Here is a 16,688-nt window from a genome sequence, read left to right as displayed (position 1 = left end):
ATTGACATGAGTATAGTAAACAAAAAATTTCAGTTTTCAGTATGATTTCCCACAGTAATGAACTATATTATTTTAAGTATATTTACTAGTGATGGAATAAACGACTCTTTTTGTGGAGCTGTCTCACCGCTCACATCACACTCCAGAGAGCCACTCACACAGTGCAACTCAGCAAAGCATTTCTGGGCTGAGGGGAGAGGGGAGTGGAAGAAAGGGGAAGGTGGTGAGGGGAGATTTCTTAACGAATTTAAAATACAACATTTTCTGGATCACAATTTGAAAAATTGACTCACAGCTCAATCTGCTGAGTCGCACGTTTGAACTGACTCACTCACACAGTTCCCATCACTATTATTTAGCACTCAATAATAAGATACATTGAGGCTAAAAATGATAACATCATATGCAAATTTTATAAAAAAAATATAGGAACTTATGGAAAGGTCATATAAAATACAAATATTGTACATTTTTTATCATTCATTAGTGACAGGTACTCACGATAATATTTTTGGAATTTTTCTGGTAGGTACTGTGGTTACCAATTGGCCCCAAATAAGGGTTCCAAATCCAAAAAATAGACACCACAGCCACTGCTCAAGAGTCAAACTCTTGGTTGAGAAAGCCATTCTACCAAATTCAATAATGAGAACCTGAAATTATTATAAGATTATAAATGAAGAGCACGTAAGTAGTAAAACACAAATGAATAGACAAAGAAAAGAATTAGTTACTTTAGGTAAATTATTTTTCAGTTTTCACTTCATTTCTCTACAGTACACACACACTTGTTATAATTTCTCCAATACCATACAATTTAAAATCCCCAAATTTCTTGGCATAGAGCAATTAAGGAATTTATTTACTAGAGGCAAAATTACATAAAAATAATGGAAAAGTAACAGAAGAACAAATGACAATTCCAAAATACTGAGCTTTGGTAGTGACTTAAACGTGTCTCTAATGAAAAGGTGTAGAATAATCTTGAACGTTTAAAATCAAAGCAAAATAAAAAAAGAAACCTCATTAAAATACTGACTACCCTTCTTACATTGGATATTTGGAAAAACAAAAACAGTGATTTCAACTATGGAGATGTGTACATATATTACAAACATTTATGGAAAAACTGAGCATTAGGGACTGTTAGACAGCTACTACGATGAAGTGCTCGTCAACACTCCAAAGCTTCATGGGGGCTATTACGCAAAAGACTAGATAGCTGGTCTTTGCCAGGCCGAGTTTCCATTATGCTGATGTGTAACACCACCCGTCGCTAATATGGCTTGGCCGATTGGAGACACACCGCTGGGCAGTGAAGAGATTGGTAGGTGCATTACGGAGGATGTGAGGATTGTATGAAAAGTTTTGTGGGCAAAGTTACCAAAATATCTTCAGCCAATGATATTCAACCTTGGCAAACAGATTCCTCATTAGGGTGGTAGATTCAAGGATTGATTGATATGCATTATTGCCATGGTTGCTCCTTTGTTAACATTATAAGGTAATTTATTTGAAAATTTAGTAATTTTTGCAAGGATATGAACATGGTTCTGCACAAATAGAACACCAGTTTTAATCAAAAAATTTCGCATTGCATTGCTTCATTTTGTCATACCACCTTCATTTATACCCTGACAAATTCCTTCTAGGCACTGAAGTTATCTCAAATTACACTATATTTTGTGCAGTGAATAAAATAGCGATTGTTTTGTACCTGTTCAATGTCAGTGACAGAAAATATATCTAGGAATTTGGCTACAAAATATTCAGAAATGTGAGAAATACCTAACCTGGTATCTTCAGAAGAATATTGATCACTGAGCTTTATTTTATACAGTAATGCCTATTGAGTATTTTCCAGAGTACATATAATTCAAGGAAATAGTGAAAAAATATGCTTAAATTATTTTCTTCAACTCGCATAGAAACTCGCATACACTCAATGACACAAAAAAATTTTCTCCTACTAATAAATATTAATTGCATAGCACCATATAAAACTAAAACTGAACCTGTACAAATTTTCTCTATTGGAAATAGAGAGGGAAAGAAAAAAGTATTCTGTAACTTAAAATTTATAATTACAACAGCACAAAGTGATAAAGCCATACACTAGGACACTAGTAGAATAAATACCTGTGATGCACACGTTCCAATCCAAATAGAATAAAATATAGGGTTTGTAAAAATGCCTTCAAAGACATTTCTTTGACCATGAATTTTCCTTGCATTTATTTCATTGAACAAAGTCATCATCACAAACGAATTAAATATGATTGTAAAATGCTGACTTGGCTCTGCCCCAAACTCAGCTCCTCTACCAGAATCTATGTCAAGCATTTTGTCACCTGTAAGAAAATAATGCAACTCTTTGGTATCTTTAACACACAACAATTGAGGGATCAAACACTTTTAACATTGGTTAATGTAAATGCCACATGTACGTCCACCAAGAGAACATCTACACAAAACATTTTATTTACCAACACGTCAATACCTTAACTGAGAATTAAATGGAAGTTAAAATTGAAATTGATTTTACCCCAACCTTGAACAGTTAACATATCTTATCACTTCTAAAGATCACCAAAGAGGTAAATACGATTGCCTCCTCAACTAATACCAGCCTGCTTGAGGAGTTCTTTAATAAAATAATCCAACAATAAATACCTATATAAACAATTAATGTTGTATACTCAATCATTAAAAAATGAGCCATTGAGGTGAAGTAGTCACTAATTCACAATTATTCCCTTCGACGATTAAATTGTAGGCTAGCAAAGCATTAACAAACTGGAATGACTCAAATACACATCAAATACATGATATCTAATGTTTCCCATGCAAATAAACAATTTCAACCAAATTTTAAGAGGGAAAACATAGAATTTGTGTCACTAAAATGTTCTAGGAATTCACTTTACAATCATTACAACCTTTTATCATTACACATTGTAGAGTGGAACCAAGTTAAACCAAGTACGCGCTATTGCAAGACCTTCACCATTACGAGAGATAGCCCAGGCACCATCAATTGACCCTATGATTAGCAGGTAAAAAAATTTCTTTTTTATGAGGCCCTTTTGGTGTTGGCACTCGCCATAGCAAGAAATGTCCGACTGCAAACTGCAGCATCTCCTACAGTCTGAATCAGGGATTTGCGTTTAGGATGGAAAGGTTTTCTAATAAAATTTTCGAATACAAATAAAATCAACACGAAAAGCCTACAATATATGTAAAATCACAGGAGTAAGACTTACCAACAGAAATAAATGATGTATTGCAGCTTTCAAGGTTAAAAGTAAATTTTAAAAATGGAACAAAGTCAGATTAGATTATCAAGTAAAATTATTCTGCTTACCAACGAATAGGAGAGTAAATATTACTGTAAGCTGGTAAATAGCTTGACCGAGAATATTCTTCATCATTGTCCTGGAGATGAGGGGCTTTGTCCTTCCATAAGGCTTTCTTAACAACAGGTCTGGTGTTGGCAACTCCGTAGCCAAAGCCAATGATGCCAAAGTGTCCATTATAAGATTGACCCAAAGCATCTGAACCGCCTAAAACAACACAGAAAATAGGTATATCAGCCACTATGGATCAATAATAAGAGCTTAAAAGATATTTAACAATATAAAGACAGGAGGCAGAACACCAACTTTGACCATAAGTGTTTAAGTACTGCATTTTGTCAATCCAGCTCTTTGACTGCATCTACGACTTATTTTTCTTATTATTATCAATTGTACCATAATGCACTTTTTCTGTGTAGAAGAGAATTTTTAAGAAAAAAAATTATTTAGCTTAGAATTGGAATTCGACACAAAGCCCAAAAGAATTCATACCTATATAATATGAGTCAACAATAATACAGATGAGCACCCTGAATCCAGGAACAATCATAATCAGTCAACACATACCATATTTCTCCGAATATAGTCCCCCCCCTAATTTTGAGGCCTCAGTCTTAGGAAAAAATGTTAAAAATACGCTTGAATATAGTCCCCCCTCTACTTTTACCATGGGCACTTTTAGAAAAAAAAAAGGGGGGACTATATTCAGATAAACACAGTATTTCCAAAGGGTATTTAGTAGGAAACATTTTGCTGAGTAAACTCACCACCTAAAACCATTTCACACTCACAACAAAAATACTCTCTGTTGTAACTGTCGACAATAGGACACTGCATTACTCTTACAACATTTTATTGCCAAGTCAGAAACAGTAATATGCACTGCCTATGCAACGCATTGATGACTCAACTTGGCCCTGGCCCGTAGGCCACGGTCTTGGCATGCTGAGAAGCAGATAGAAGACTGACATGAGTACTGGAAGCCCATTTTAATACATTCACTGTATTATGTATTGCAAAAAATGATCGTACGATTGTAAGGAAGTACAGTACGACAAAGATCTCAACTAAGTAATCAAAGATGCAGCAATGCATTACACATTCTGTCAATACCCTGCTGCCGAGACATGAATGTCATGTCACAAAGATGGAGCACAAAAAATGAGGAGAGTATGTTTGTTTATTTGTGGCCCGTGCAAAGAAACCCTTTAACACCAGCAAGAATCTTTCTCCATCAGTTGCTCCTGATGTATCTACGGATCTTTTGAGTGGATAGAAGCACCTGTGTGATGGCAAATGTTGATGGAGTTGACAACATAAATAGCAGACAGCTCAGAGAACAACTACAAACACAGAATTTACCACCAGCAAGAATCTTTCTCCATCAGTCTGTATGGACTGCAAGGGAATTTTAATCCATCAAAAAAATCTTATTTCTTTTACTTTTCAACTAAGAGCATGTAATGTCCTATGTTCTGTAATAAATTCATCTATGCATGTTCTGTGAATTCTTTTCACTAGACCATCATGCGATACTATCTTATGGTTGAATATGACTGCTAGTAAATTTAGAACCAATTACTTTCACATTAATCATAAATTATTTCTGAATCAAACATATGTTGTTTAAATTTTATCTCATTTTGTAGTATGTAATTCATTAAATTTCCTTGTACAACACATTGAAGACCCCCTAATTACACTGGTTACTACCAAAGTACCTGTAATGCGACATCACCCAAATACTGAAGGTGCCAGATTTGGGTTGCTCAACTGTATTGACTCATTTTGTGCTATTTTATTCCAAAATATAAACAGTCAGAAAATAACTCCTGAACCAAATAATGATAAAGCTACATGCAAAGAAAAAACATGAACCATTAATTGACCACTACTGGTATTTCCAGGGTAAAGGTACACAGAGGAGTCCATTCCACAGCACTACTAAATTCTTATGATTATAGGATAACTAAAAAGAGTTACCTCCCTTATACATTTATTCCCATAGAAAAGCATTAATCATCGTTTTTTGATGCAACATAGGTGGAGGTGATATGATTTCTTTTTCTTTTACCATTGTCTTTTACTATTTGACTATATATATGATGATATTATAGTAATTATTTGCCTCAGCATTGAAGCAAAAAAAATATCAACAGATTCAAAAAAATTAAGTTTCAAATGACCGATAAATAGGTTGATAATAGGAAATAATGCTAATATGAAATACCAATATCAAGTATGACTGCTATAAAAGAAGCATACTGTATTACCCTTTGTCACCCAATTACATTCATATGAGTCATACCTGCAAGAACTAAATTTCCAAACAAAAATGCTTCCTTTGTTACACTACCCTTTGTTTCAAGTTATTCAGTAACACATTCAACCCAGAACACTTTACTTCTAGCACTACAAAAAAAGGTCAGCATTTTTTCCTATCAGGGACATAAATTTGTAACTTTATGCATCCCAAAAACACATACCAGAAGCACACATGCATCTGTTGGTTTGAATGTGTTACATTAAAACTTCACTACTTCTACAAAAATCGTAGTTTGTACTAATTGTGATTTCAAACGGAAACATAAAAAAATACCTTCAACGGACTGTCTTGAACTGCACATGCACCAATGAATGCAACAATTACAGCAACAACATTGACAGTGAGCTGAAACTGGAGAAATTTTGCTATACTATCATACACATTCCTTCCCCACATTACAGCTTTCACTATACTGCTGAAGTTATCATCCGTAAGGATAATATCTGAGGCCTCTTTCGCAACATCTGTTCCAGCAATCCCCTGAAATCACAAGCACAGAATATTAATTTTAAATACTTATATGTAAGCACAAATTGAGGTTCACACCACCTAAATTTACAACATTCCTATGATCCAGTTCACATAATTGGAAAATATTAATAGCATTTTCAAAATTATTTAATTTATATTTCCAAATTCAGAGACCAGAAAGAGCACCAATTATATTCCTTATCTTATTGTTTTTCACTGTTTAACGAGTATAATGGCTGGAACAAAAAATCTAAGTAAATATCAGTAAATAGTAAAATTGGGAGTCGAGTAATAGAGTTGACTGTATTTCTGAATTTTTTTCTAAGTATGTACTTACAATATATTAAAATCAAAACAAGTCATTACAAAAATTTATGGCTAAATATGATCATTAAATTTATACTAAAAACAAAAGACTAAATTGCAAAAATTTGAAAATTAACAATGAGCCATGTCTCTAAAAAATATTCTATAAATATAACAGAACTTTTTATAGACATATGAAGTGACAAACTAACATTACATGTACCAAACATAATCAAATTATGTGATGGTCCACTAAGGGGCTCATTTTTTAACATGAAATAACCTACAAGGTATTCACATCATGAGGCTGTCATAAATTTTCAGGACAATTTTAAATGAAAACAGTAATCTCTGCAGTTGACCAAGATATTTTTAGCTTAGAGATTTGAAGTGATGAGAAAATTTTGTATAAACCACAGAGTAACACGAGATAAAAATGCATGCACATTCCCCATAAACTCATGTCACTTGGAAATCATTTGCATATACTGAGCAAATACTTTCAAATTTTACTGCAGAATGTTTCCATGGGGAGGCAGTTCCCTCCACTGTGACACACCAGAAAAAGAAAATTAAATCATGATACATTTGAGGCAATGGAAAGTATGAAAGATATAATAGATAAGAAGAAAAAGGAATCATACCATCGCAAATCCCACATCAGCTTTCTTCAGGGCTGGTCCATCATTCGTTCCATCTCCAGTTACAGCCACCACTTCTCTGCTGTCACTCAGTTTACTATCTATTATTCCTTTGACTAATGTATATTTATCAGTTGGAGAAGATCTGGCAAGTACCCTTAATTTTGGCCAAACTTTGTCAATCAAGTGCTGCTGAACCTATAAAAGCAAAAAGAAATAGCCATGCCATATTTTTACAAATCTTGATGGAATTTGTCATTCATAAAGTAACATCAAAGTATAAAAAACAATAGTACACCTCAACTTCTATATTCGCGAAGGATAGTTTTTTTTTAATTCTAAGAATAATTCTACCCAATGAATAATTCTGACACATTTCCAAAAAACCAACCACTTGAATTGAATCTGAATTAAACTAAATGGGATCATCTAAAAAAATACTGTGCTTCTGTACTTGTGTTAAATTCACACCACAATCAAAAGTTAAATTTGACCAGCCTACTGTTTAAGTCAGAATTAACGGATAACAGTGTAAAGTAACTATGGGTTTATATCGATACAAATGTTCAAAGGTGACTAAGGAATTGAGACATCAGCAGCAGAGTAAGTCAAAGGAAATGGCAATCAACAATGCTTAAATTGTCGGTAATTTCCTATGCTATTTAATGATACATCACATAAAAAATGGATGATTATTAATGCTGAACTAATGTAGAATTCAGTATCTCAATGAATTCTTCAATTCAAACTTTTTTGACAGCATATGTCAGTAGAGGTGAGAAAAAGTTTTAAATGTCATAGCCGTAGACTTTAATCAGGAAAAAGCAGGTTTTTCGCAAAAAGAGTCATAAAATATGATTATGGGGAGAATGATTATAAAACGGACCAAAATGGGCAAATAAGTCACAGGTCCCTGGGTGATATGGGTCATTACCCAGGTTTTCCTAGCTCCAAATCATTGCAAGAGGACATACTGTAATGCAACGTAACATTACCCCATCTATATGAATGCCTTGGACTCATGTGATATTTCACATTTTTACAGGTTTTAGCAAATTTCTTAAATGCCTTAAGATATGACCCTAACACTATTATGCATGTAACTAATGGGTACTACAACAAGAAACACTTATTACACATTAAATTCAAACTCAGCTCCCTCCTCAAAAGCTGTTCCGGAACCTAAAGCATGGAATAACCCTGTAGAAAGTCAATGTTCATTTCTTGCTACCATCAACTCAAGTAAAAAATGAAAACGCTAGGGAAGAGCACTTGCGCACAATTCTGCTGGTCATACTTATAAACATGCTGTAATTTTAGTGGTAGCATTACAAACAACATCACACCCTGAAATGATAACTGTCACATATTATTTTGGTTATCTAGAAATTATACATTAATCTCTTCATATTGAATTAACTGCAATATTGAAACTCATGAATTAAACCAATCCCTTGCAATAGATAGCCAGGCCACGCAGAAATACTTTGGCCCTAAGTTATCCAGCATTTCATCTTAAGATGTCTCTTGAATGGTGAGTATATAAAGAAATTCAATGACTATCTCAAAAAACTTCCCTTAAGACCAAGAAAAGCTGGAAAAGTCATGAAATTCAAAGCCTGAATGAAAGAATTATGTGATGGATTTCATACTACATTTCTTAAGTACCAACTGGATTCTTTGTTTAAATTCATTTATGCAAAAGAAAAAACATCATGTATAAATTGCATTTTTTTTAAAGTGACCGAATATCAAACAATAGATGTCATGAAATGAGTCATTTAAGTCATAGAATGGGACAATGCGTAATGTTTTTTACTGGTGACTGTCATTTGTCTTTGTACTTCTAGCACTGTAATTGTTGTTTTTGACACAGCTAAAAATAGACATATTCACAGGTATCCCGCTCTTATTTCTCAGTTCTCATGCCCTCAAAAAATCATGAAGGGGGGGAGACATATGTTTACTCCGTCCAGCAGATTAAGAATGAAATCTATCAACAGGGTATCATAGAAAGCATAGGTGGCAGCTATTCCTCCTCACCTTCACACGACTCCAACAAATGAGGGCGAAAGAAGGGTTAGGGATCACCAAAAGAATAAGTAACATCTTAGGCAAATGTATGAAAGTTCTATGCACTGAACTTCTCAAAGATGAATAAATTGCTTCAAACATGAAAATCACTTTAATTATTAACCACTATTCTTATTTTTATTTTTAAAGTGCCCCAAAAAAAACCATAAACACCTTTATATCCAGGGTTACCAGCATTTAATAACCGTACAATCACAAACACCCATGCCCAGGATAGAGGTAACTTACCCAGGCAGGACTTGAACCCGTAACCTTCGGTTTGAGAGGTGAGGACTTCACTACTCCACCACCGAGGCCAATCACTAAACATTAAGTTAAAATTGCAAAAAACACTGGGACAACAAAGGTAAATGTTACATGACAAACCTTTATGTATTTTTATTATATGACTATAATGCAATTTAATTATCAGTTCCTATACGCAAAGGAATAATAACATGAATATATTAAAGGTGCCAACTAGGTGGAGTGTCCCTATATATAAAAGGAATATCAAACATTACAGGTTATTGGTTACAGGCTCCTATGGCAAGAACTGCTTGACTATGGGCCATAAATGAAACATAGCCAATCCCTATAATGAAAATATATGCATAATGCAAATAATATAGGAATTTAAAAATACACAGTGTGATGGAGATTATGGATTAAATATATTTATATGTAGGGACCACAAAACACAAATTGATGATGAGTAGAATTCCTGCAGTTGATCTACGTTAATCACTGTGGTCAATTACACAGAATTCCCACTCTAACTAAATTATAAAACTCACGTTTTTTTCTAGATTTTCACGGACTGAATGTTGTCAAATTCACGGTCTGTTGATATACCATTTTAGTCAGGAATAGAGATCACGTAACAATCATCAGTCACACATTAACTACAAATTAAAAAATGCAACACATGCCGTGAGTGGAAACGCAGCAATGACACTGCTCTCTCTCATGACGTCACCTGCGGTTAGCCAAATGCAGGGCCTGGTTATGAGTGGGAAAATGGACGGAGTAGGGTGGCAGGGAAGTAAAGTGTCAGGAAGTGAAGATTTTTTGCCAGGGTTAATGAACACGTTACCAGTTACCAGTCTTCCAATCACAGGCTTAAGGTCAATGTGTTGCCATGCCCTACGGACCAATAACTGCCCTTCAAATACATGTGTGTAGATAAATGCGTGGACAATGCCTGCACGTGACTCGGCCTTGAAACATGATCCAAATAGCAATTTTTTTTTCATCTGCCAATCGTAGTTATACAACCAATTTGGAGAGATTTTTAAGGTTTTATGATGAAATTCACGGCTTATTCCAGGTTTTTTCACGGTAGACTATATTCATGGCTCATACACGGTTTTAAGGTTTTCACAGTTGAGTGGGAACCCTGATTACAGGTTATTATGATTAAGGAGGTCAGTTCCTTTATAATGTCGATTCCAATTCTGGTTAAGTTCCTTGATTCTGGTACTTAATCAAGCATTTCATAATCTATGTTTAATATTTGAGATTTCTGGTTCCTAAAAATCACGAAATTCAAAGAATGCAATGTAAATTATAATACAGAGAAGTTTTTCGCAAATTATTTTGGTACTGACTCTTTTTTGCTTAGGTTGCGATTCCAGTGCCAACCTAAAAAACTAATGGAATCGGGAACCAAATCGACTCATTCCTATGAATGATTTGTGAATAGCTTTCATATTTTAAACCTCTTTGGTGCATTCATTAGTAACTATTTTTATCCCCACAAGCTTTAGAATTCTGCATTTTCACCATATCTATCCTATTCTTGTTAATATACAACAACACTTCTCAAGAATTTTAAAAAGACGGAGATGTCAAAGAAGCTGAGTAATGTGAAATAAAAATTGCTCTCATTTCCCACATTGTGGCTAATTATAATTGTTTTCCAAGTAGGGCCATTAAAGGTTAGCCATTAGCCCTCGCGGTAGCCAAAAGGGGGGCATGCTCAATTTATTCCCCAGGGTATACATGGATGGAATGCCATCATCTAATAGAAGAGATGAAATCAAAGCTAAAGCCAAGAGCATGGCTGGTATAACGAATAGATAGTGGATGTTCGAAAATGCCGAGAGGGGGGGAGACATGATGAGATGAAGGCGATGATGCTGAAACCAGGGGCTATGTAATTGACAGATATACTAACACTATCACTTGATGTGCCTCGAAGAACAAGAACTAGGTAAAGATTACATATGATGGACACTTTAAAAAAGATATAAATGGTGTTTACAGAAACAAGATTTCAGGTAATGCCGGGTGCAGATTCACTTGCACTCAAATTTTTTCACTCTCTAGTCCACTAGGAATTTGTTTTTTAAATGCCCCTGAATTTAGTCACGGTGTATCAAATTACACATCTGTGACTCTTCCCTCGTACCTGCCACTGCCTGATGCAGAGATTTTTAGGAACTGTCATCAATTTGACATATTCTATAAAATGACACATTTCAAAATGTATTACTTGAATTATGACATGAATCTTTACCTCATATATTTCACGGCTTTCTTCCCTACATGCCTGGATTTGAGAGATAATCTCAAGTAAAGAATTGGCGGGCCGTCACCCCCCTTGAGTATGCCCATCATCCAGCGTGGCTGTGGGTGCAAAGGCACGTGGCCTGAAACTGTTGATATGGATGCCCTGGGATCAAGTCCTGATGTCATTAATTTTGTTCTTTCTTATAATTTAAGTTATCACTCTCACCACCCAGCCGCATTCATTCAAGTCAGCTAAATTCGTATTTCTTTTGTTTACATTTCATTTTCTGGATTTTCAATGTACTTCTGCCCTATGCATTCTGTACGGATTTCGAAGATCCAAGAATACTTCTATGAATACAAAGGGCTTCGATAGATTGCTTGACTACCTCAAGACCAAAGAGAATGAACTGAATTTTTATTATGCTGCAAAAGTTGGCCTTGTATATTCCTCGGGAATGCCCTGGAATTTTCACTATTATCACTTTCTTTTCCTTAAAAAGTGAGAATGATATTGGCAGAAAATAGAAGGGCATGTGAAACATATTTACATTGATTTTCTCAAGGAACATCATTTAAAAAAAATGCTCTCTCATGGGCTAAGAGAAGATTTTAGACTACTACACAAAAATATATGATACAAGGTTTATGCCGTTTTTGTTCCCACCAGATGTTTTTTCACAGAAAATATACCAATTTAAATATTATAAATGAATTAAAATAGAAAAAATACTAATTTCACTGACGTAAATAAATGGGGCTCGGTTGCAACAGTGATTCCTTAAATTACAAGAGGGAAAAAAATTGGCGATATCCCAACTCAAACACTGGGCACTGGTGGCAACAGTTACGGGCTGCTTGCCTCATTGCACTTGGCCACGCCTGATTTTGAATGTGTGCACATACTCGAGGGGAGTAATGCCACGCCAAATCTTTACTTGCGATTATCTCTTGATCCCAAGCCTAAGGGGAAGAAAGCAGTGACACTTTTTCTAAACTACCTCTGTAGTTTCAGAAAATAACATTGGCGTTCAGATCCTGAACATCACTCTCATGACATCTTCTTGTAAGCAATATTCACATCACTAAGTTTCAATAATTGTGCAGGAAAAATTAAGAAAGGATATTTTAATATGTTGTCTGCCACAATGTTTATGGACATATGTATTTCCAGAGACAGCATTGGCATTTTATTTTATTTACTAGCAGAAACTTTTTATCTTAATGCATAAAATGCTATCACTCACTCATTAATTTAACCTGAATATTTGAGGGTAGAGCTCACTCTGAACAAAACCACGGGCAAGTAAAGCTGACATATTCAGGGCAGGGAGGGCAGTTTCTTTCCCTAGGCCACTTTCAGCCACAAAAATTTTTATTTTGGATAATGCATGACCCAGGATTGACACAGGGAGCCTGTGATCAGCAGCCGAATACTCACTATGCCACAACAATAGGGTGGTTTCCTAATATTATTTTATTGCCTGAATCGAAAGATTATTACTCCTGGAATACGTATTTCACGCTTTTAGATTTTTAAATGACGATATCTATTTTTCGTGATTAATTGAAGAGTGAAAATTATCAAGTGCGTGTAAACGCTGCAGCTAAGTATGAATACCGGGAAAACTCCGTGTGACGTCATTCTGGTTCCCGCTGTCGCCAAGTGAGGTGACCTTGGGGTGAGGTTTTGAGCGCTGATACAACGCAGGATGCTAGCAGGTAGCAGAGTACCCTGCTAGCTGGTAGCGCTTGGCTTAAATAAGGATTATTAATACCTTATCAAACGAAGAAAACTTTCCGACCTTAGCCGGTTTAAATAGGTGATTATTAAGACATGTTTCCCTGGGCTCTGTGCCTCATGCATGCATTGATAATCTCAGACGATGTAAAACTCCTATCTACTCGTATAGAAACTAGGTCCCTGTGACGTCACGTGGAGTGGTATCGCATGGGCACCAATCTGGCCTTTTTCAAATGCGGTTAAAATTGACCATTGCCATTCGTCTAAACTGGGATTTCTAAAACCAAATCATTTGTATATTATGAATACACTAATGGTAGGTAACGAATCGCAATCAATGCCTTTCGTTTTCTTTGATGAAGGAAACTACCCTATTAACATCCAGAATGAAAATTGTCCATTTCTTACAGTTATATTCAAAAGTTCAATTACAATACTACATGTTTTCCAGAGGTCTCTAAGTGTTTCTGAGAGAAATTTCACAAGGTTTTACTAGTTCATAAATGCTTAATGCAGCTTGCACTTCATTTCAGCTTGTCTCAATACATAAATCTTTATTTATTTTAATATCTAAGATGACCACTTGACAATGGATGGAACAGATGACTACACATTATCGGAAAGGTAGATATGAGAGGAGGACACATGAAAATGAAAGGACAATTAGATATTCTGTGCAATGACAATGTCTTAGAACTATGTTGAAATATAATCTTGTTAAAGTTATATATATCATTTGAGAGAAAAAATTTATGAGGATTAACGAGTGATGCTATCACACCACATTTTCAAACCACGCATGAGATACTATGAGCATGACTTAAAAGATCAGGAGCCTGAATTACTTTCACATGAATAAGGACTAATTCAAGATTTATGTAAGACAAAGGTGAAGGCTAATAAGATTCTCCATCAGGTCAATTTTTTCCATTTTTTGGAAGCCAAGTCATCCATTATTTTTAAGGAGGTCAAGGCATACATCCCAAGATATACATACCAGTAGACAATGGATGCCTTAGACATTATTTCAACAGCTGAGCTACGTAAGAGTTGAACTCATGGAGGGCCTGAACAGCTTTCACCAACAGCATATGGCACAAAAGTGCATGATAATCCCACATAATTTAATGACATTCCTAATGTCCTGATGTTTCAAACCTATACGTTACAGAATAATTCACTCATAGTTTATGCCTTGAAGCACCAACATTTGAAGCTTTCCAAATGAAAACAACTGCAGTAAATTAGAAACATTTGGGTGCAGAATATGTTTTACCTACCCAAGAAGGAATCAAAGTCACTAACTTTACATTGGCAGGGACAGATTTCATACTACAGTCATCCAAGACCGCCAAGGAAGTTTGCAGACTGAAAGGCATTTTCAAGTATAGATGTGGAAGTAATAAAATGTAATGAAATGCATTTGCACCATAAATCAAAATTCTGTCACTCATTCACAGAGGATAATAGATTAGAAAAAATGTTTAGCTCTTATTTGAATCACTGACTTATGTATTGTTTACCAATTATATAATAAAATATTCCTATCAAATTATTGAACGAAATTTATGATGTTAAAATGAGGAACCTAATGAGTTAACCACTATTGGAACAACAATAACATTGTCATCTCACGCAAAATGACCTAACCTGATGATGATGGGTAAATTTCTAAAACCTTGGTTGTCGTAAATTCTTATTATTAAATAAAATTCATGCGTTGAAAACTACTAATTACTCATCCACCACAGTATGTTGAATTTTCTTTAACATTTTAAATTAATACCAAACTGGGTCAGTTAACTATCTATTCTTGCACAGAATACTCCCAAATGTACTCTGGTTCTACATGCTTTAAACACCCAGCCAGCTTGTGAAAAAGCTCATGACTTGATCCCTAACAAGATCTTTTTCGAGGAATGTAACCATCTGAACTTATTTAAAATAGCTTTGGAAATTAGGGCATTTGCTTTTTCAGGTATTAGTACACAGCACTTCCCTAAAAACAGAAAACAGTTAAAGTGTCAACAGTCAAATGTGTCCAAAATTGCAAAGAAAAAAATAAAAATAAGCAGCGAAGACCATCATAAAAAATATTCAATGAAGATAGCATTTGCACAGCCTAATACAAGTAAACACTTGATGGAAAATCATAGAACTGAAGAGAAGCATAAAGTAAAACAAAGGTAGAAGTTAGTACCTCCTTTCTTCAGGATAATAATTATAATAATAAATTCACCCAGAAGGAATGAAAGATATTTTTTTTTCAAATCTTCAACAGATAACATTTTAAACCTTATGGTAAACTTATGGTCATACCAGCTCCCTTGGTTTACCATTACCATTTTTCACTAAATACCAAGTAAATATAAATTAGATAATTTACAATCGCTCCGTTACCTCTTACCAGGCACTCATTCATCAGTCAAGGTAACAAGTATTAATGTATGGAAATAATTTATAAACTAAACAAATAACATAGCCATAGATAAAATTTTCACCATTCTATCATGATAAAGACTAATAAACTTATAACTTAAAAATAAAGCTAAGAGACCCAAAAAAACTGACACCAAACACCATAAAGACCTTTGTCTGGGTTGGAAAAAGTGATCACTAAGAGCACAGTAGCACAGTATTTTCTACACTAATGATCCCAGGATTATAAAAGCAGAAGAAAGTCTTCCAACTTTTGAACATGAAGCCACCTTGATCAAGGCAAGGCATAAACTGTTTTTCATCGATTTCTTCTAGTAGAGGTATCAACAATAACAGTAAAACTGTCGGTAAATAAACGAAATGAATGTACTACAATTAAATGATATAAATTGAAATCAAAACACAAAACAATGAGAACTATACTCACCAGCAGCTTTAGATGATGGATTAACAACACAGCTCAACCAATATCTTCATTAAGGTAAATCCATCATTATGTTATGATTAATTTTTCTTATCACCCTCACTCAACTTAAAATATAATCCTTCAGGAATTAACCATGTCATATAGGTATATGGTTTCACCAATTGGCCTTTGCATATATTTTATTTATATTTAAGCAAAATATCTCTGTAGAACCCACTTATTTTAGCTCAAAAGTGGGAAAACTTGAGCTGTAACACTGGGCAAATCCATTGTGATTAAGGTTTAGTATGTACCATTTTATCACACAGTTAATTCCTATTTTACTACAGCCAAACTAGTTCACGATTTCACTTTCAACCAGGAAAATATTTTCAATGAAAAAAGCACATAT

The 16,688-nt window shown here is 34.6% G+C and overlaps 1 protein-coding gene across 16 annotated transcripts in view; it reads right to left on the bottom strand.

Annotated features, from left to right (window-relative positions):
• The window catches only part of LOC124170630 (plasma membrane calcium-transporting ATPase 2), a 611,417-nt gene that overhangs the window by 28,732 nt on the left and 565,997 nt on the right, over positions 1 to 16,688 (bottom strand). For all 16 annotated transcript variants that reach the window (XM_046549474.1, XM_046549473.1, XM_046549486.1 and 13 more), the window contains 5 exons: positions 7,104 to 7,298; positions 5,956 to 6,162; positions 3,365 to 3,563; positions 2,140 to 2,351; positions 502 to 653 (listed from right to left, as the gene is read on the bottom strand). In XM_046549474.1, the coding sequence (XP_046405430.1) occupies positions 502 to 653; positions 2,140 to 2,351; positions 3,365 to 3,563; positions 5,956 to 6,162; positions 7,104 to 7,298 (965 nt within the window). The remainder of the gene's footprint in view (positions 1 to 501; positions 654 to 2,139; positions 2,352 to 3,364; positions 3,564 to 5,955; positions 6,163 to 7,103; positions 7,299 to 16,688) is intronic.

This window comes from Ischnura elegans, chromosome X (genome assembly GCF_921293095.1).
Source record: "Ischnura elegans chromosome X, ioIscEleg1.1, whole genome shotgun sequence".
In the NCBI taxonomy this organism is placed as follows: Eukaryota; Metazoa; Arthropoda; class Insecta; order Odonata; family Coenagrionidae; genus Ischnura; species Ischnura elegans.
The sequence above is the reverse complement of the archived record's forward strand: the minus strand, read 5'-3'. Positions and strand labels throughout refer to the sequence as shown.